General features: G+C 43.7%; 1 protein-coding gene across 2 annotated transcripts; it reads right to left on the minus strand.

Annotated features, from left to right (window-relative positions):
- Positions 1–544: 544 nt before the first annotated feature.
- On the minus strand, positions 545–19243 carry LOC119485999 (dual specificity testis-specific protein kinase 2-like). Of its 2 annotated transcripts, none has more exons than XM_037765873.1 (11): positions 19070–19243; positions 17675–18507; positions 11379–11500; positions 10250–10298; positions 8299–8445; positions 6553–6635; positions 5226–5319; positions 3847–3930; positions 3618–3704; positions 3318–3411; positions 545–2302 (listed from the first exon to the last, which is right to left on the minus strand). In XM_037765873.1, the coding sequence occupies exons 2-11, from the start codon at positions 17879–17881 to the stop codon at positions 1080–1082; spliced, it is 2190 nt and encodes a 729-aa protein (XP_037621801.1). In that variant the 5' UTR covers positions 17882–18507; positions 19070–19243; the 3' UTR covers positions 545–1079. The 2 variants fall into 2 exon arrangements, with proteins under 2 accessions (XP_037621801.1, XP_037621800.1); XM_037765872.1 differs by having other exon boundaries at positions 19058–19243.
- Positions 19244–20051: the final 808 nt, after the last annotated feature.

Here is a 20051-nt window from a genome sequence, read left to right on the forward strand (position 1 = left end):
CTGTACAGGATAGGACACCCTCTGTCCTTTACAGTACGACCCTCTCATCGGATAAGGAAAAACTCCCCACCAAAATAACCCCTTTTAACAGGGCGAAACGATGGAAGAAGCCTCAGGAAGAGCAACAGAGGAGGGATCCCTCTTCCAGGACGGACAGACGTGCAATAGATGTATTAACTTGGAGAGTGCAATGTTATTATTACTAACAGAAATGATGGCCGTAACTATGAAAATAAGACCCCAGTTGTAATAAACCGCAAGTATACTTTAATTTAGCTTGTTAAATGAGCCACACACTTCACACTTCTGTCTCTGACTCAGACTGAGTCAGACTGAGTCAGAGAAAGACTGAGTCAGAGACAGACTGAGTCAGAGACAGACTGAGTTAGAGACAGACTGAGACAGAGACGGACTGAGACTGAGTCAGACTGAGACAGAGACAGACTGAGACTGAGACAGACTGAGTCAGACTGTGACAGACTGAGACGGACTGAGTCAGACTGAGACAGACTGAGTCAGACTGAGACAGACTGAGTCAGAGTCAGACTGAGACAGAGACAGACTGAGACTGAGACAGACGGAGTCAGACTGTGACAGACTGAGACGGACTGAGACAGAGACAGACTGAGACAGACTGAGTCAGACTGAGACAGACTGAGTCAGAGACTGACTGAGTTGGATTTGGTTCAGCAGAGAAGGGGCATGCATCACTGCAAGTCAGACTAGCTCCTCTGTTTGGACCAGCAGTGACGTGTTGTTGGCCCTGACTGATCAGTGTTCAGTTCACCACTTTGTCTGGACCCTGTTGGGTTCAGCTGTACTCTGCCTGCGTTACACCTCCACATTCTTCACTGTCACAGTGACCTGTTGGGTTAAATCCACCAGCCCACCATGTGGCTCTCTAATCACCAACTACTACTGTTTGCTGTTGACTGCACAGAACAACACATCTCAGATGCTGGGGGTCAGTATTGGGTTCTCTGTATTAGCATAGCAACATTTAGTGTTGCTGAGTTTGTCCGCTAACGTTTAGTGCTGGTGCGTGTCACAAGTTCACAACCAAACCCCCACCAGCAGGTTTATGTCTGGGCCTCCGGCAGGGATCGGCCGGGCTCACATGGCACTGAGGGCCCACCCACTGCTAGTCCATTTGTGCTGCGACACAGCAGAGCTTTGGTTGCTGTGGCGGCTGTTGTTGACGAAGAAACGCTGCCACCAGTTATGGTACCGTTGAGGTTCCGGTAGGGTCGCTGCCGTGGTAACGAAGCCCTTCGGCGGGGGGCAGGCACGGCAGCTGAGCCACGGAGGCACATGGAGGGAAAACTCAGACCCACCAGACAGCAGCCCGGACAGGAAACCACCTCATCCTGCTCAGAGGGGCCACTGGGGTCAGAGGACTGGACCTGGGCTCCGCTGTAACCATTAGCACGCCCTCCTCCACCCCACTGCACCTGCTGGCCAATTACAAGAGCCGAGCCGTTGTTGTTGTCCAGTCTGGGCAGAGCAGGCAAGGAGGGCGGTCCGTTGGAGATGGGAAGTCGCCAGCCATTGGTCTGTAAGGAGGACGAGGAAGAGGAGGTGAGCAGGGGTCTTCGAGGAGTGGAGTCCATGACTCTCTCTGCTGGCTCAGGAGACTTGGTACAGTCCATGGGTTCTGTTAGAAAGACACTCTCCTCCTCCTCCTCCTCTTCTTCCTCTAACCGCTCCAGAGACACCATCTCCAGCTCCACAGGAAGACCTGAATCTTCTCCCATCCCATCCTCCACCTTTAACAACTCTCTTTTCTCAGTTATATCCTCGACCTGCAACCTTTCATCTGCCTTCTCTGACACCCCTGTATTCTTCCTCATGTTGTCCTCCACATCGTCCGCTGTCCCTCCTCTAATCGCCACTCTGACATCCTCCTCCTTCTCCCCCGTGTCTCGTGGCGAGGCTACAGTCCGGCTGAGCTCTGGAGTACAGGGGAGCGACTGGCATCTCCTCGACAGTGCTCGCGTCCCCGGCATCCCTCCGAGAAGGTGGGGGGAGGAACGCGGGTCGCGAAGCGCCGGGAGGGTGAAGGTCAGGGAGATGACGGACTTGCTGGGTGTGTCTAAGAGTTTACACCGCCCCCCATTCAGGTCCTGTCTCAGAGAGAAGGGGTTGACCCGCACAGGGGTCCCGAGGAGAGGAGGGGTCAGGGTTGCCGGGGGTAACATGTCCGACTGGCTCCTCGCCAAGCCTTGCCGTTGCTGGCTGCGGTCACCGAGGTGACAAGGAGAGCTGCGGCGCCGGTACGGGCTGACGTCTACCGCCACTGGCTCTGAGCAAGGGAAGAAAGGGAGAAAGACGTATCAGTGAAATGGAAAATGAGCAAGTGTCAGGGAATGTTAACCTTGCAGGGCAGCTGGATTGTTGCGATGTCAAAAGATCATGCCTTGGAGTAAGCGAATCTCCATGAGAATCTTGAGAGGAGAAACTTATCTCTGACAGTTGTGGCAGTCATGGAATTTCATCACGTGTTGGAAGCTGTAGACATATATGCATAGACGCCGCATTGACTCCTGGATCGTACGTCAACGTGGGCGCCATATTGGACAGGGCAAGACTGGCCTGTAACCCTATACAAGTGAACGGGGGAGCTGCCGTTTTTCTGGATAAAAAGCACTATAACGTCTACATTTCTCAACCGATTTCAACGAGTCGTTTTACATTCAAATGTTTATGATCTTTATAATTGCTGTATTATTGTGTAGTGTATAGTGTTTGTGCTACGTTAGCAGCTCTAGCTTTGCCGGTGGCTTCATGCCACACACATACAGTCTGTCTGTCAGCGCGGCGTAACTTTCGCGAGTGTCCGACAGGCCGTGTGTGTGTGGCGGCGGTGAGTGTGGGGGTTTGTCGGTGGCGTTCTAGCTGTGAACGTAGGTGTAGCAGACAGTGTGTGCAGTTTATTTGTCGGTGAATAAATAATACGAGGCTACAACTCCTCCGCTCTGTGCTCCACTCAAGACCCAAGCCAACTTCCTGTGTCTGCAACTCCGGCTCAGACTCTCTTAAGGTGGGCTGTTAAGGTGGACCAGCTTTTCTCCTTTAAGCGACGGGCCGCTCCTCTGAGTTTCGCTCAGCTTTTTAATTCATTATTAATATTTCTTTTAACCGTTTTAACCGATAGCGTTAATCGTTTGAAATGCTTAATGTCGGTTAACGGTTAAATGGTCAATTATTAACATCCCTAGGAAGCACCCATATCGATAGTGCTGTAAAAGCCACATGGCTTTTACATTTGATGAAGACATTTAAAAATATAAATATAAATATATGTAGATCCTTCTTACCAAGTGCAATGGGCTTCTGTCTCTCTTCTTCTCTCCCCATGCCCTCCAATGTGAAGACGATGTCAGAGAACGAGGGACGCCTCTCTGCACTCATCTGAAAACAACACAAAGACTCACATATCAAGAATGAGCATCTCAGCATCATTCATTTAGAGCACTTAGTAATATGCTGTTAACAAAGACACACCGGCTCAGAGAGGTCCAACTGTCCATGACTGAAAATGGTTTGCAACCTTATGGGTTATAAAAAATGAGACAGTGTGTGTGTGTGTGTGTGTGTGTGTGTGTGTGTGTACTTACATTACAGCAGGTGACAGCGAGGCTAAAGAATGCAGCTGGACAATCCCCAATCATGTTCTCAAACGCATCCACATCCAGGCCAAAGTCCTAAACACGCACGCACATAGGAAATATTATTCTTCCCACCACAAAATGTAAAAGTAGCAACATGTTACTGTCTGTGAGGGAGAGACAAATCACTCCTTTACTTCACTACACGACCAGACTAAATCATAGGTGTGAATGCTACCTCTGTCCTGGGTAAGAAGTCAGGATCAGCTTCAATCCTGGCAATGATCTCACACAGGATGATGCCGTATGCAAACACATCCACCTGAGCAGAGGAGAACATGTTAATGCTGACACATACACACATAGGTTAGTTCAAACTAGCACCCGATTCGACTGTTATCGGGTCATTCAATAGGCGTTATCAGTCACTATAAGCACCATAGATTGTCATGGTATAAAGAACACACCTCCATTTGCATAAAATCTGAGTAAAAAACAGATTACTTTATGGTCCAATCAGAACAGTGGGATCTGCATTTGTATTTATCACAGTTCCTGTAAAATCCAACATCATAGCACTACTTTGTGCAATCTGAGCCATTGTCTGCCACAAGTTTTTGCATGCAAACTATTAGTTAAAAATCAATACAGTGTTTTTGAGAGTCGATACAGTATCACAAAACATTATATTGCGATACTCATGTGTATGAATATTTTCTTGTACCCTTAGTTATTTTTTATTTCAAAAGTTCAAGTGCTTTAAATTGGGTATCACTGTAAAGCTGAGACTCTTGTGGTTCCAATGAGTCCAACTGTATCAATGTGTGATGATGTTAGTCCCCATAGTAGCCATTTCATTGTAGTGAGACCATTTTTTGAAACATGACCTCACTGTATAAAATGACCTGTGGTGACCTCTAAGATAATCACAGCCTCATGAAACTTCACAGCCACAAACTAAAGACCTAGCGCATTCAGAGAATGGATGGCTTTTCTAGCTAGATTGACAATAAGGGGGTTTCTGAGCAGTTTACACAACAGAAGTGCTCGCCATCCAATCGCCAAAAAAGGCAGAAATTTCTTGCAGAAATCTCCAAATGTCAAAAGTTTTTTATCCCAAATCGCAGCATGACTTTTTCTATGGTGTTCCTCGAGGTCTCGGTGTCTTAATGTGGTATTTTGGACGGATTATTGGTAATTTTTATCAATTCTCGATTGGTAAAAAAAGAAAGAAGAAGAAGAAGAAGACAAGCTCTTTATTAATGCCCGAGGGGAAATAAAAAAAAGGGGTTAAATTTAGCACCAAATCTGTGTAACAAATAGTATCAACCAAAAATTGCTGCAACAAGTTATGAGAGATAATAGAGCATGGGGATGGCCGTCATTTAAATAGTTAATTAATTCAAGTTTATTTCTGTTTATTTTTCCCAGCTTTCAGATGATGTACACCACTTCTATGTGCGGCTACTGCTGACCTGCTATCTCCCCCGAAAACCCCCCTAGCCCCCCCCCTCCCCCCCCCCCCTAAAAAACACAGAAACGGGTCTGTTGTGGGTCTCAGAGGGTTAACACTGTATTGTAGCCCAGTGGGTATTTGTATGAGCTGTGCAGGTTTACCTTCTCATCATACAGCTCCCCTCTCAGAACTTCAGGGGCCATCCAGTAGGGGGAGCCCACGATGGCCAGAGGCTGCTTCCCACCAATATCATCACTGCAAAGAAAGCAAGGTTTCCTGTGAAGTCAGCTGCTCATTCAGAGTTGCTACACAAGACGGAATCTGCTACGAGCTAATGCTGTGATTTTATTCATTTACATACTATTTTGTATACTCTCCACCACGGTATACAACCTAATGCAATGCAAAGCAACAGCCCTACAACACGTATTTGTTGAGCTTGTAATGTTCATATTATATTGATTCTTTTCCATGCCCGTTCCCACAGAGAACAAAATATTAGCGACACCTCTGTGCCAATAATTACCTCATTAATTTATAGAATTATTAAAAAAAAAAGAGCCCTTTCCCTAACTAATGAAAGAATGTTCTCATCTTCGGTGTCAGATGAGGACCTGGTTCTGCACAAGGAGTAATTCATCGACATATAATGCACAAAAGACAGACTGAGATGGGTTAAAGACTGACCTGTGACACCAAGCATAAATAACCTCTAATACTGACACAGATTTATACTGGCTCCTTTGCCCATTTGAGTTAGACATGTCTTATTGACAAATAACTAACAGTTACTCATCTATTACTCAGTCTCTACCAGCTGTGGTTGCACATACTGTAATGGTACGTGTCCACAGCCTCCGTCCTTTCCACGCTTCCCATTCATTGTCTATGTAAGGCAGCCGCGCAATGCATTCTGGTAGCGTGGCGGCGTGATTCGAGAGACGGGGCGTCACCTTGGCTGCTCCTCATTTGCATTAAGTTGAGGTCTAGGATACTTTATGCAAATCACGGGCGTCCGACGCGACTCGCCGTCTCTGGAAACTCCCGAGAAACTTTTAAACTAACTGTTGTCGATCCAAAATAAAGACAGATGATCAAGTGCATGGATTATTTCTCGCATAAAATGTTTTCAGAAACCCATTTCGGTGAACTCTTTTCGTGATATAAGAAAAGGAAGTTTCCAAACGAGCAGCCATGTTGGTTCCGGTTTGAAAGCTGGGAGCAGCAGCCCTTGGAGGGAAAGCGTTCATCCAATCAGGTGCCTCCTGCCTGCCTCTAGTGGCAGCCCATCAAGCGTCTGATGCTGGGAAGCGAGGCGATCCCTCGCAATAAAAAACGCCAATGTGGACACGTACCGTAAGGCTCACAGACTAGCTGAGTGACATCAGAAGGACATCGTGTGACTACAATTCTTTCTTTCGTGAAGGGTTTGTCATTAGACTACAGCAGAGGAAAAGACATCACGATTCTGGATTTCACCCCACTGACCTGTAATCAGGGATCTTCTCTGCCAGGCCGAAGTCTCCCACCACAGCCGTGAACATGCCGTTATCACAGCGAACCAGACAGTTCTGCACAGGAAAAGAGTCCAGAGGTGAGATTTACCAACAACTATTGGCAAAAATGGGCCTTAATTAAAATGGACAAAAAACTCATTTTCTCACTGACCTCTAGTCTGACCTCTAGTCTGACCTCTAGTCTGACCTCTAGTCTGACCTCTAGTCTGACCTCTAGTATGACCTCTAGTATGACCTCTAGTATTACCTCTAGTCTGACCTCTAGTATAACCTCTAGTATTACCTCTAGTATGACCTCTAGTCTAGCCATGCAGTTAGTTTTTGGTTTTATTTGTCCAGGTTTGATGAAATAAATCATTGTGTAACATGAGCCCTCTGCCCTCGTCCTCGGGACGTATTTGAGCGGCCAGAGCATCTGGACTGAGACACATCTGTAGATTGGAAACGCATTTCAAACCACCTCCAAATGTGGTTTGGATGCAATTTGCAAAAATCCCATTTTTTTGTTGTTTTTTTTGCTTTCCAGACTTTCTAAAATTAATCTGGATACAATCTGGATATTCCAAAAAACGGATTTGGGCTGGCAGTCTGAACAAGGCCTTATGCGGGGCACACACTACACGAGAATCAAGCAGATTTTGGGTCTGATTCCTCCCGACGATCGTCAGCAAAGCCCTGATTGTTTGACGGTTCTAAAGATGATCTTTCCAGATGTTCCTGTGGTGTGAGGTATGTTGAGAGTGTTTTTTACATCCCCGACCGGCTCAAAAAAAGTCCATCCTCGCCACTCCGATCTCAAATAGTAAATATTAATCATGTTCAGTATTTACGATCTGATATCCTGTTGTGTGTGTGGGGAACCCCGAGGACAGCAGATGACGCAGTCACGTGGGAAAGAACGACAGTCAATAGAGAACCAAGCTGACTGAAGAAGGAAGGACAATCACCGCCATCATTGCGGCCGCGTCTAATGCATTAGCTAATGCAAAACGCAAAGCATAAAGTAGTAGTTTTGTCATGTTTATTTGACGTGTCTCCATGACTTCATCCATCCATCCTTTGTGAATTTTCAGTACAGAGTAAAAACTAACATCGCTAATTCTTCCTGCCCGTCGTCCTCCATGTTTATTTAAACTAAAGTCACATTTGATGGCGAGAGATTTTGCGAGATTTTTGTTTTTGTTAGTCGGGACTCATTCACTTGTTGATGAATGAATCTGTTAGTGTGCGGTGTGCTGTTTGGGCCAAATCATTGCTCTCCACACACTATATGACCAAAACTGTTACATTTAAAATGACATGTCGTTATGTGTGGAGTCTCTCACATTTTCAAAATCTGTTAAGATTTTCAAAATCTTTTAGTGTGGGCCAGCCTTTAGACCAAAATTACCCTGCCTTAAATCAAAGCAGAGGGGGCGGTTCAGGTACCGGCGAGACATGAAATACAACACAGGAAGTCCAGTTGGAGTAACAGATCCATGAATCTGAAGGCTTCTCAGATGCCAAAACACTGAACAGTAATCCAACGGGAATATGTGCTTGCATGTATTTGATTGACCACTGCAGCGCCTTGCTGGATTACGTGTGTTGGGTTGACTATTTCTCAGAGCACCCCCGCTATGAAGTGTATTGTCTGCGGGTGAAGTTAGTTTCTGTAAATAGACTCCCACCCCGGATCAATGCTACATACTATGCATCTTATTCCTGTATGCTGTACCTTGGAGGTGAGGTCTCTGTGGAATATGCCCTTGTTGTGCAGGTACTGCAGCCCTCGGGCGATATCCAGAGACAGACCGATCCTGACGCACCACGACAGGTACAGATCGCTGTCCAACAGCTGCTCCAGGTTGCCTCCATTTATATACTACAGAGAGAAACAGCGACACGTCAGCGACAATGACTGTGTGATGCCCAGCTGGCACACACACAGATACACACAGATACACACAGATTTATAATGTGTGTCAAAGGAAGATACCAAGCACACAAATATTTTTTTTTACCATTTGCAAGATACAAGTACAGTTTAGAATGTTGCCATGACTACTAACATGATGTATTTTACTGTAATATGAGCAGAATTGCTGAAGCCCTACGTGGTTTATGAGGAGATGCTCCTGTTTTAGTTCTCGTAGGCTTATTGGTGTTCCAGTGAGGCTCATGGTTTTCAGTTTTTACCACCAAGAAACTGATCAGATTAGAGTCAGATGAAACTGTTCAGCACAGTTTACAGTAAACAGAGTCCTCTGGTGGAGGGGACAGGTATGTTCAGCTATACCTCTGTAGTTAGCAGTAGTTACCTCATGGTAACTAGTAGGGGTGGGAAAGTCGATTCACCTGTGTATCGAGATTTTTTTTAACGATTTTGAAATAGATTTTTTAATGCCAGAATCAATATATTTGCTTCTTTTGAGTCTATGTGGAGGTAGAAGGAAGTTACCACTTTTATTGTTGTAGTCCGAGTAACGTGACGTCACATCCGTTCCGTATCCTTCAACCAAATCAAACCAGCCGGCCGCTGCGAGCCGAAACGAAAAAGTAGAAAACGTTGGAGGGTCGGCGTGGATACGACCTGCACCCTCACATGTTAAATCAAGCGTGGTAAACGCTACACATCCAGTAAAGGATGGAAACACTTTGGGTTTCACACATTGACAGGAAAAGCAGAGCTAGACATCACGGCTAAAGCTGCATACTAACTCTGTCATGGACAGGAGACGTTATCGTATCGCGGTAACGCGGCGGTCAAGCTGGCGGTCACTCTCATCTCCGTGGTCAAATGGGCCGACGCTACAACTGTAGAGCACCATATACTGACATTTATGTTAAATGCATTCAAATGGCCCGATGGAGCTGACCATGGATGGATAAAGAGAACGGAGCTGACGGGAGAGCTAGACACGGACTTGGAGAAGTTAGAGGAAGTATACACGTGTGACTACATCCGGTTTTCAAAATAAGGGAACTGTATAGACACAAAATACATCTATGGAAATAAGATTGATTGGATTATATTTAGCAGATGTATAAAACATTATATGTCCCTTATAAATTAAAAAGAAAATACCACTAATTAGTGAGGGAAATATTTTTATTCTTTGATTTTTGGGCTGCTGGAAAGGATTTAATGAATAACGCCTCCTGACAATGACTGATATATTTGACTTCAGGACATCTCTGACTACAAACAGGCTGAAAATCAAACATTCTTATTGTTTTAAATAAGATATTTTCCAAAGTAAAAGTCCCTAGAAGTGTATGATTCAACTTTTTCCCATGGTATAGTGTTAAAAAAGTCACAATAAATCATAATATCAAATCGCAATACTTGTAGATTCGCAATACTTAAAAATCGCAATGCATATCGAATTGACACCAAAATATCGTGATATAAAGCAGATACATACTGCCAATTGGCACTCTAGCTGTAGTTATTTCAACATTAAATCATTTTTGAAAGATTCAATTTGACATCAACAAATGTGATGTTTCAGTTATTTTTTACATTACTTGATGCAGATGTACAAACGTAGGTATTTGAAACAGGGTGAAGGAGAACAGGGAAAGGCCACAGAGAATGGAAGAGAAAAAAGAGATACAACAACACTTTAGACATTTCAAGAAGCTGAAGAAATCTGACATTATTAAAAGAAGACAGATGGTTTTACCTCAGTCAGAGCGTGGAGTTGACCTTCGTGCACACAAACGCCAAGAAACCTGAGGAGAGGGGAGTAGAGGAGAGTATTAAAATACTGTTGGCCATAATCTAGAATCAGAGTTGCCACAGGTCTCACCAAGTACCTGGATTAAAAAAAAAATGATTAAGGCATTAAAAGTGCTTGGATTTAGCCTACTGGAATCTTGTGCCTTGTGCGCTCCATCATCTCAAAATTCACCTATGATACCATTTTTAAACATCTGGAGTGCATCTGGCCAGGCTTGAATACACATTCTTCCTATCTATCAGTCTCCGCATAGGCAACAAGCATACAGCGATTAGCTGATCACTGTGCTGTCCTGGCTTTGTTCTCTCTGGTGGGCGTTCCTATCAAGGAAACTATAAAAGACAGCAGATGGACGGCAGACTCCAGATCAGCTCTGATTGGTTGTTTTCCTCCGGTCTGTGAAATCTTGCAGATGCCGTTAGGAGCAACGGAGGACACAGAGGCACATGATTTTTTTCATTCATTCAACCGTTATTTAAATCTCGAGGAATCATTGAGGGCATGCCCTCATTTTCAATGATGCTGAGAGTACAATAAAAAAGAATGTGCAATAAAACAAAATAAATACACACAGAACATAATTAGCGAATTACAAGAAGCAATCAGCCAGACAACAATAGAACAATGTTAAAAACAATGATGACGTAATGACCTGCCCTTCTTTTATAGTTTTGGTTAAAGTATACGGCTGGTTGCCTTGGTAACTCGCATTGTTTAGATTTAGATTTTAACTATTATTTGTCACCATCACAAATGCTATCGACGGCCGGTCGGGATCAGAAGGTAAACATGTAAGTGGTTGCTTGATCCAACAAAGTTCGAAAGTTCGAAATTCGAAATCTTAATTATAATCGACAAGACAATTGTAATGTGTGTCCCTGCCTTTAGTGGACCATTAGAAGGTAGAACAGTACATATGACCCCTGAAAACCAGACTAACACTGTAGGTGTATTGGCAGTATTTGTTAAGGCTGTTTTTACTGTTTAGTATAAAGACAATTCACACTCATTATATTGATCTAAACTCACCTGGCAATATAAAGCCTTAGATATACAGTACATTATTACCTACCTGAGTATGTTGGGGTGGCAAAGCCTGTTCATGAGCTGCACTTCTCGTAGCATGTTAGCTTTGTTGCTAGCCAGCGTGTTCATTTTCAGCGCCATCACCTGCCCTGTGATCCGATGCTGCACCTGGAAAACAACCAGAGAAGATTTATAGTGTGAAAGCAAGTCACGCAGCGGGAGATCCAGGTGTGGTGCTTCATCTTGAAAGCACTATCTATCTTAATAAAATACCTAAAAGACCTATACATAAATCTGATTCTTAGAAAGAAATGAACAGATGCGATTATTTTGTACCGAACAAACAGTGAGTCTGAGTTGTGGTTTGTCACTTGAACTTTTTTATGGTGTTTTAAAATCCCTACAGACTGGAAAATTCACTGGTTGTGGTGACTTGTTTGTATTTTGTGCAGTCTTATTACATCTTTTTTCATTGTTCCTGGGAAGTTTTGATAATGTTCAAACAATCCAAGTAGGAGTTGTACTGGACACAAGTCACAAAATCATCAGCCGCATGAAGGGAGTCAGTAGCTGTGTTTCCATTCAATTGGCACAAATTAATTTAAAACAGACTGTTGTAGAGTAAAAGTGTTTTTTTGAACATTAAAGGGACTCTATGTAAGAATCAGAAATTGCTTGTTAACAGCGACACCTGTGGCCGTTAAGTCAACGAAAGTCAGCGTCCTGTTCCTCGTGCTTGTGCCCGCTCTACATAGACATGAACGAGCATCGGTCAAAACAGCGAGGCGACACACGTCAGCTAAAACCACAATATCACTCTATATTTCAGCTGCTTGGCAGTAATGTTAGCTGACCAGACGAAGGTCTCTCCATGACTCACTGCTGATCCTAGTGTTGGCTTTTCCTGCCTCAGCCTCCCGACCGCGGTCAGAAGGAACAGGGGAGACACCGGAGGAGTTTTGGTCGGAGTCGATAACGTAACTCGCTCCGTAGCCCCGTCTATGCACAAGACACGGGAAACCTCCGTCGGTCTGGAGGAGCTGCAGCAGTTATTTCTGCACAAACTTCCACTGTACATTCACTAGATATTCTCAGAGCTAAACTAACTCTTCTGCAGTGTGGAGTGTGCGCGCATGCACATGAGAGGTGGAGCAAGAGAGAGAACCTTTATACTGTACAGTAGACAATCACTGTGACACAGTGCATGAACATGTGCTGAACATGTGAAGCTGCAGGGTGCAGTGGGTCTGTGGTCATATGTGTGACTGGATGGGTCATTGACGGGAAATTAGTGCCTGCAAAGTTCAGCCAGTGTCTGGACCTGCAAATACATGCATCTGTGTGTGTGTGTGTGTGTGTGTGTGTGTGTGTGTGTGTGTATTAATAGCGTAGCACTAATAGGCTTTCTGGATTTCCCATCACTCCTCCTGATCTGCACAAATCCATTGGGCCCTTACTGAGGACCGGCCCAGCAGCAGACAGGAGGCACGTACACGCCCACACAACGCCGAGTTAACAGGAAAACAGCAGAGACTGAGTTTAACAGTAATAACAAACCTAATGAACTGGTTCTGGGGTTGGGTCCAACAGCAATAAGTGCAATGTGTAGTGAATCTCTCTTGTGTTACGTCCTACACAGACACTCAGCACTACGGACACTCTAGCCTACTGGGGCTTTGAATACATTTGGAATTTCACTACATTTATTTTCTTAGTAGTCTCCCTTTCAGAAATGTGTCCTTTGTGTCTGACAGTTGCTTCTTAAAATTTTAAAAGAACTACACAAGGAATATTGTGCGCCAAATATATGACATGTACCAGATAGATGCATTGATATTTTTTGATGTAAACATAACCTTTAAGGTGTCATCTGTTAGTGAAGGAATGTATTACACTATACTACGTTGCTACCGATCGATTAAATCGGAAATCAATCAAAAACAATAGCAGGATAGATGATTTATTTTTTTCTCCGCTCCGCCCACTCGTGTGTGAATGAAGTAGTAGTAGGTCGTGAGCCTGGTAGATAACTCAGGGCGTTTGCCCTTTTCTATCCATAAGCAGTCTTCGATTGGAGGGAGGAGATGGAGGAGGAGCCTACTCGGTAGGGTTAGAGGCAGCATGTCCCACGCCTGGCCAGTGGAGTACTGGTAGTTTCTTTTTTCTTTGCAAGTGCAAGTAAATTCAAGTGCATTTAGGGCGCGTCCAACTCCACTTTTTTGTTTTGTTGGTTAAGTGGCGCATAATCTGGGCACAAAGTAAGGCGCAAGGGGCAAATAATAATAATAAAGATAACTAGAATGGCACTCGGAGAGGGCAGACCTCCGCCCAAGGTGCGTGACTTTAAAAACAGATCACAGCTCACAGCTGGCGGTACCGTGAGGTGGTCGGCTTATTACTAACACGGTGTGTTTCCGTGTAACGTATCGGTGGATGCCTCTCTCATTCAGCAGCCTTGTTATGTCTGTATAACATTACACTACGTTGTCTCTAATCCCGTCATCTACAGCTTTTTTCTTTCTCACCACGGACGGGCAGCAGCTCCCGCCGCACCTCGGAGTCTCGCCAGATGAACGCGAGCGCATTTGCCACTTACACAGTGTTGGCGCTGGGCGTGAAAATGACAACTGCGCTGGTCTGAAACTCGCAATGACAGTTGCGCTGTGCGCCGCTTTGCACCAGTCGTGAGATAGGGCCCAAAGTGTCACAGCGGTGCTGTGAGCTAAATGCTACCGCTAGAATAGTAACAATAAAAAATGTGGTAGATCATACCGGAGCCGTCTTATCTGAGGCCAGCTCTCTTATCTACAATGTAAGAAACAGAACAAATAGATTGAAGACTATACTGTTAGTGTTCTTGAAATAGTTGGGTTAGTTTGCAGTTTGTGGACACATCTGCATAGAAAAGGAAAACACATGAAACAGAGTATCTACTGAATGTTACCAGAAGTATTCATATCATTTAAATCATATGAAGTAATGAATAACTTTAAGTATGAGGTTTCATAAAATATGTTCCACTCCCCTGGTTTCTGATGTCTGCGTTTCTGGGTGTGAGTGTGTAAAGCTTTGGCTATTTCAGATAAGAGCAGAGGAATGTGCACTGGAATCCACTTTGTGTAAACTCTCACCCTGAGCAAATTCTCCAACAACTACTTTACGTGCCTTTACTGTACATGGTCACGACTGGTACATGTGGATGCTGTGTGGACACTTGATTTGGTGGGCAGGAGGTGATCATTTACATACGTACATAAACGTTACCTAGGAGAAAAAAGTAGGATGTCCACACACACGCACACACAGTGTGAGAGTAATACACTTAGTCTGGACAGTTGGACCTGTCACCTTACACACACAAGCAGACGACACACACACACATGTATGACAAATATTCCTCAGATGCAAAAGTACTGCATGTAAAAAACTAATGACATCAACATTAGTATGATGCAAAACTACAGGAGTCACTTGTTTATGCTGCTCGGTAAACCACGTTACACTCTGTGCATTATGCTTCTCTTGGAATCATCACCAGTGTTGTTGCTCAGAACTAGGCCTGGGGGTATCTAACTTCAACACTGTTTTGGTAATGAAAGCTGCCATTGAAGTATTTTTATCAACCCGTTTGATCCGACTACTTTCTGAATGAATCCTAATATTGCTGATTTCAGACTGTATTTAATTCAGTGGAAATTTTGTCAACCAAAATTGTGACGAAAAGTTTAGCCGACGACCTTTTTTTCTACATTGAAAACAAAAACTATCGTGTTAGCATGCTAACGTTTGCTAATTAGCACTAAACACAAAGTACAGCTGAGACTCATGGGAATGTAGTTTTTAGGGGTTCTTTTTTAACGATTTTGAAATAGATTTTTTAATGCCAGAATCTATATATTTGCTTCATTTGAGTCTATGTGGAGGTAGAAGGAAGTTGCAGCTTTTATTGTTGTAGTCCGAGTAACGTGACGTCATACCCGTTACGTATCTGTCAATCAAAACAAACAGCAAGCAGCCGCCGTGAGCCGACACGAAAAAATAGAAAACTACGGAGTTTTCTGGGTCGGCGTGGATACGACCTGTACCCTCACATGTTAAATCCAGCGTGGTAAACACTACACATCCAGTAAAGTATTACACTTTGGGTTTCACACATTGACAGGAAAAGCAGAGCTAGACATCACGGCTAAAGCTGCATGCTAACTCTGTCACGGACAGGAGACGTTATCGTATCGCGGTAACGTACGATCAGCCGGCCGTCTCTCTCATCTCCGTGGTCAAATGGGCCGACGCTACAACTGTAGAGCAACCATATACTGACATTTATGTTAAATGCATTCAAACGGCCCCGATGGAGCTGACCATGGATGTATAAAGAAAACGGAGTTGACGGGAGAGCTAGAGAATACCTTGGAGAAGTTAGAGGAAGTATACACGTGTGACTATGTCCGGTTTTCAAAATAAGGTGTTGACAAAGGGAACTGTATGTACAAAATGCATCTATGGAAATAAGATTGATTGGATTATATTCACCAGAAGTATAAAACATTACATGTCCCTTATAAATTAAAAAATAAAATACCACTAATTTGTGAGGGAAATGTCTTTATTCTTTGATTTTTGGGTTGCTGGAAATTGTTTTATAAATAATTCCTGACAATGACTGATACGGTATATTTGACTTCTCTGACTACATACATGCTGAAAATCAAACATTTTTACCATATTAATTTAGATATTTTCCAAAGTAAAAGTCCCTAGAAGTGTATGATTCAACTTTTTCCCATGGTCTAGTGTTAAAAAAGTTAACAAAAATCACAATAAATCGCAATATTGAATCGCAATACATATCAAATCGGCTCCCAAGTATTGTGATAGTATTGAATCGGGAGATTGGTGTATCGTCCCAGCCCTAGTAGTTTTACAGATAAATATCTGCAATGCATATGGATGAAGAAGAGAGGATCTGAGATTATTGTGAACTGAGTGAGGCGCTAAAGCTAAATTGATTTCATTTTCATGACCTGTAACAAACGCTGGTGGAACTGTGGATGGGCCTTTTAAATTACCTTTTCAACATTGTTTTTCCAAAGAAAAGAAAGAACTTATGGTTGTGTGGATTTCAGACTATATATTATTTATTCATGAACTGAATCTATACAATACAATATGTGAACTGACATTAACATTAACTGACAGTGCATACATGTAGATTAGTTTGGGGTATATTGTGTTTATATTTGTATTTAGGCAAGGCTGTGTGTATGCATTTACTTAAATTCCATTGTTGGACATCTCCAGGGACATTACTGTACATGTTGGCTGTTCAAAGCTGGCCAACATATTGTGCTGTTAGATGCTTGTGGGTAAACATATAGTAATTTTTGGTTTGTTGATAATTACTGTATAATTCCATGATGAATGGGTCATGCAAATGAAATCATTCATTCTCATCACAATGTAATCTAGCAGGGATTTACTCTTGTACATATTTGACTGACTAATGCAGTACATTGCCCTATGATACTGTATTGCATAGTGGCAAACAATGAGCCAGGTTTTACCTGATGTTGAAGTCATTTATAAAGCAAAAATTACAATAAGTCTCTGGCTCCAACTTCTCAAATATGTTTTTTCTCGTGTCTTTATCATTGTAAATTGAATATCTTCGGGTTTGGGACTGTGTTGGTTATCATAGAGATGCAACTATTTTGATACCTCAACTCATCTGATATACCTAGAACCAATCCCATACCGGGGTTCTCTTTTTTCCCCCCAAATTTAAAATCTGTGAACCTCAATGTAAAGTCATTGGAATCTTTTGATGTAAGGTAACATCAGGCTGTGGCTCTAAAACTGTGTCAGCAGCCCACTGTGGCTGAATGTTAACATGACACAGACAGAGACACTGTATTTGATGTGGATCTGTTATGTCATATATATATACGCGATCAGTATAATAAGGTCAATATCGTCGCATTTAGCCGGACAGGCAAGCAATTTAAGGACGACCATGAGCTCAGGCAAGGCTGGAGTACCAACCCGGCAAACCGGGCCCTAGGGCCCCAGGGCCCCATGGGCAACAACTGGTTTTGGTGATTTGATAAATGGACAGATGGACGAGAGATGCGGCAGTTCTGATCAAAAGTAAACATACCATATATTCTGCCAAATAAACTATAGAAAATGGATCATTACTGGCCTGGACTTCTGCATGTTTAACGCCTGATAGGTTCGACCCAACATGGATTGTGTGACATTTTGACCAGTAATAACAAACCCACAGAAGTTTACTTCTCCCACTGAGAGGTTGTGGCTTGATCAGTAGACAGGGTCACGTACCTTGAAGACCTCAGAGAAGAAGCCTGAACCTATCTTCTCACAAAAGAAGTCGTCGATGCGGGCCAGACTGGACACAGCGCTCCTCAGGGCTCGGTACGAGGACGGGCGGATCCGGTTGGGCGCGTGGATGCTGTGGAGCGGCGGCTCATCCGGGCCGCTGTGACCCTCCTCTGGGTCGCAGAAGCAGCACTCGGCGTGGTAGTCCATGGTGCCGGCTGACCACCGCACTCCAGTTGCTCCGTTCTTTCCCACAGGGGAAACCAAAATGTCTGTTAGACCGCAGTAGTCCTGAGACACGGGGTAATGGTGGCTCCCTCCAACATGATGTCAGATTGATCAAAGCGGTTTGTGTTGATGACCCAATGACCTGATAATATAATGTGTTTTACATTACATCCGCTTTCCAGGTTCCGCCCTGATGAAGGCTGCAGTAGAAATGATTCCACAAATCTATATTTCTACTTGAGTGAGCCACATCTTTCATTGATTCTTTTTATTCTACCCATTTGAGGTGAAGGATAGAGTCCATACCATTCCTCCCAGGTTCATTCATCCATGCTGCCAAAGTACCCCTGGGCAAGACTCCCAAGTTGCCACCAGATCCAGGGCTTTTTCTTTGTGACTCACCCTGCACTGACGTCTCAAGAAAGATGGAAAAGTCTCACTAATGAAAAAGTGAAGTCAGACTTCAAATCTCCCAAGTCCCACGGCGGTTATAGGAATTCCTGCAGCCCGTGAACGTCGCCTCAGCGTGCCGGCACGTGAGGAGGCTCGGTTCACTGCGTCATTTTGCAGGTGCACGGTACCGGGAGCCGACTGTCATGTAGCGGTGCCTGTAACGGAATATCACATATTATAGGAAACAATAGAGCACAGCACTAATTACTACACGTTATATTGAACAGGAATGTCGATGTTAAACACCGCTGTGTTACGACAGGACACAGACAGTAGGCGCGGACTCTGTCGCATTTACCGGACTGAGAGCGTCCCCTGAATGCAGCCCGGCGGGGCCCGGAGACCGGGGCCCGGGGCCTATATGCCGGCTGTATGAATGACTGGCTGAATGTGCTGTGTGTATATACAGTAACCATGAGTAGTAGCCGCAGAGAAGCACCGCTAGCAGGGCGATAAGCCACAACCTCACTGGATCACATCGACCTGCACCGGACTGGCTCACAAATAATTGCAGGCCTCTATCAATACACCATGTTTACATTTTTTTTTGATTATAGTAAATAATAATTTGATTTAATAAACCTGAAATTCGTTTTTCGGAATCCCATATTTCTCCTAGCCAATAATAAAATACCCCCCCACTAGCTACAATAACGGGAGCTGTCAATGATGAGCACCGCTGCGGAGGCTCAATCGACGGCTCACCTCTCTACTCACGTCGGTCTGGAGGGAAATGTTGACGCGGTCAGAGAAGAACTAAAAGAAAAGGCAGAAATCTCTCTGAGCAGCTCTCTGAGTGTCTGCTGCTGATAATCCCGTCTGGAGTCTTGCTTCACGAGCCGCTGGTTGGGACTACGAGCATAATGAACCAGCCGAAGCAAACTAGCGAGCGGAGCACTTCCTGTCATTTCACAATAAAAGCTTTTAAACCTACACAGTCCATGTGCTGTTTGCACTGCAGTGTACAGTACAGGTCTGTATAGGCCAGGGGTCAGCAACCTTTACTATCAAAATATGACTTTACTATTTTTTGGCCAAAAAATAAATAAATAAATCTGTCTGGAGCCGCAAAACATTTGAGCATTGTGATGAAGGTAACAGTTAATAGTCTAAGTGTATAGTATATAAGCCTAATGCAGTGAGGGCCAAAGAGCAAATGTACTACGGAGTATTAGGGCCACATTGAGGGAAACAAAATCTGAGATTTACAGACTAAAGTCATAACATTACGACTTTTTATAGTCGTAATATTACGAGGAAAAAGTCCTAACTTTCCAAGAAAAAAAGTCGTAATATTACGATAATAAAGTCATAAGTTAACGAGAAAAAAATCTTAATATTACAAGAATAAAGTCAGAAGTTTATAAGAAAAAAAGAAAATAACACGAAAAATTACTACTTTATAATATTATGACCTTTTCTCTAAAACTCAGATTTATATTTTTTCCTCAATCTGGCCCTAATACTCCGTTGTACCGTCGTACCATAGACCTACAACAATGATAAATAAAAATGAAAATTCAAACAAAAATTCATTTCCACACATTTTTTTAAAAATCCACAAGGAGCCACTGGAGAGAAGCTAAAGAGCCGCATGTGGCTCTGGCGCCACAGGTTGCAGACCCCTGGTATAGGCCTACTTGAGAGAAAATTATAGTTTATGATTTAAAAACCTTGACTCCAAGTAAAAGATTGTCCA

This window comes from Sebastes umbrosus, chromosome 3 (genome assembly GCF_015220745.1).
Source record: "Sebastes umbrosus isolate fSebUmb1 chromosome 3, fSebUmb1.pri, whole genome shotgun sequence".
In the NCBI taxonomy this organism is placed as follows: domain Eukaryota; kingdom Metazoa; phylum Chordata; class Actinopteri; order Perciformes; family Sebastidae; genus Sebastes; species Sebastes umbrosus.

Excerpts from the sequence above, each read along its gene's own strand:
- LOC119485999 (XM_037765873.1), bottom strand. The coding sequence starts at position 17,881 with ATGGACTACCACGCCGAGTGCTGCTTCTGCGACCCAGAGGAGGGTCAC. Across the intron at positions 11,501-17,674 it reads TCTTCTCTGAGGTCTTCAAG|GTGCAGCATCGGATCACAGG; the intron begins GTACGTGACCCT and ends GTTGTTTTCCAG. Across the intron at positions 8,446-10,249 it reads AACTCCACGCTCTGACTGAG|TATATAAATGGAGGCAACCT; the intron begins GTAAAACCATCT and ends TTCTCTCTGTAG.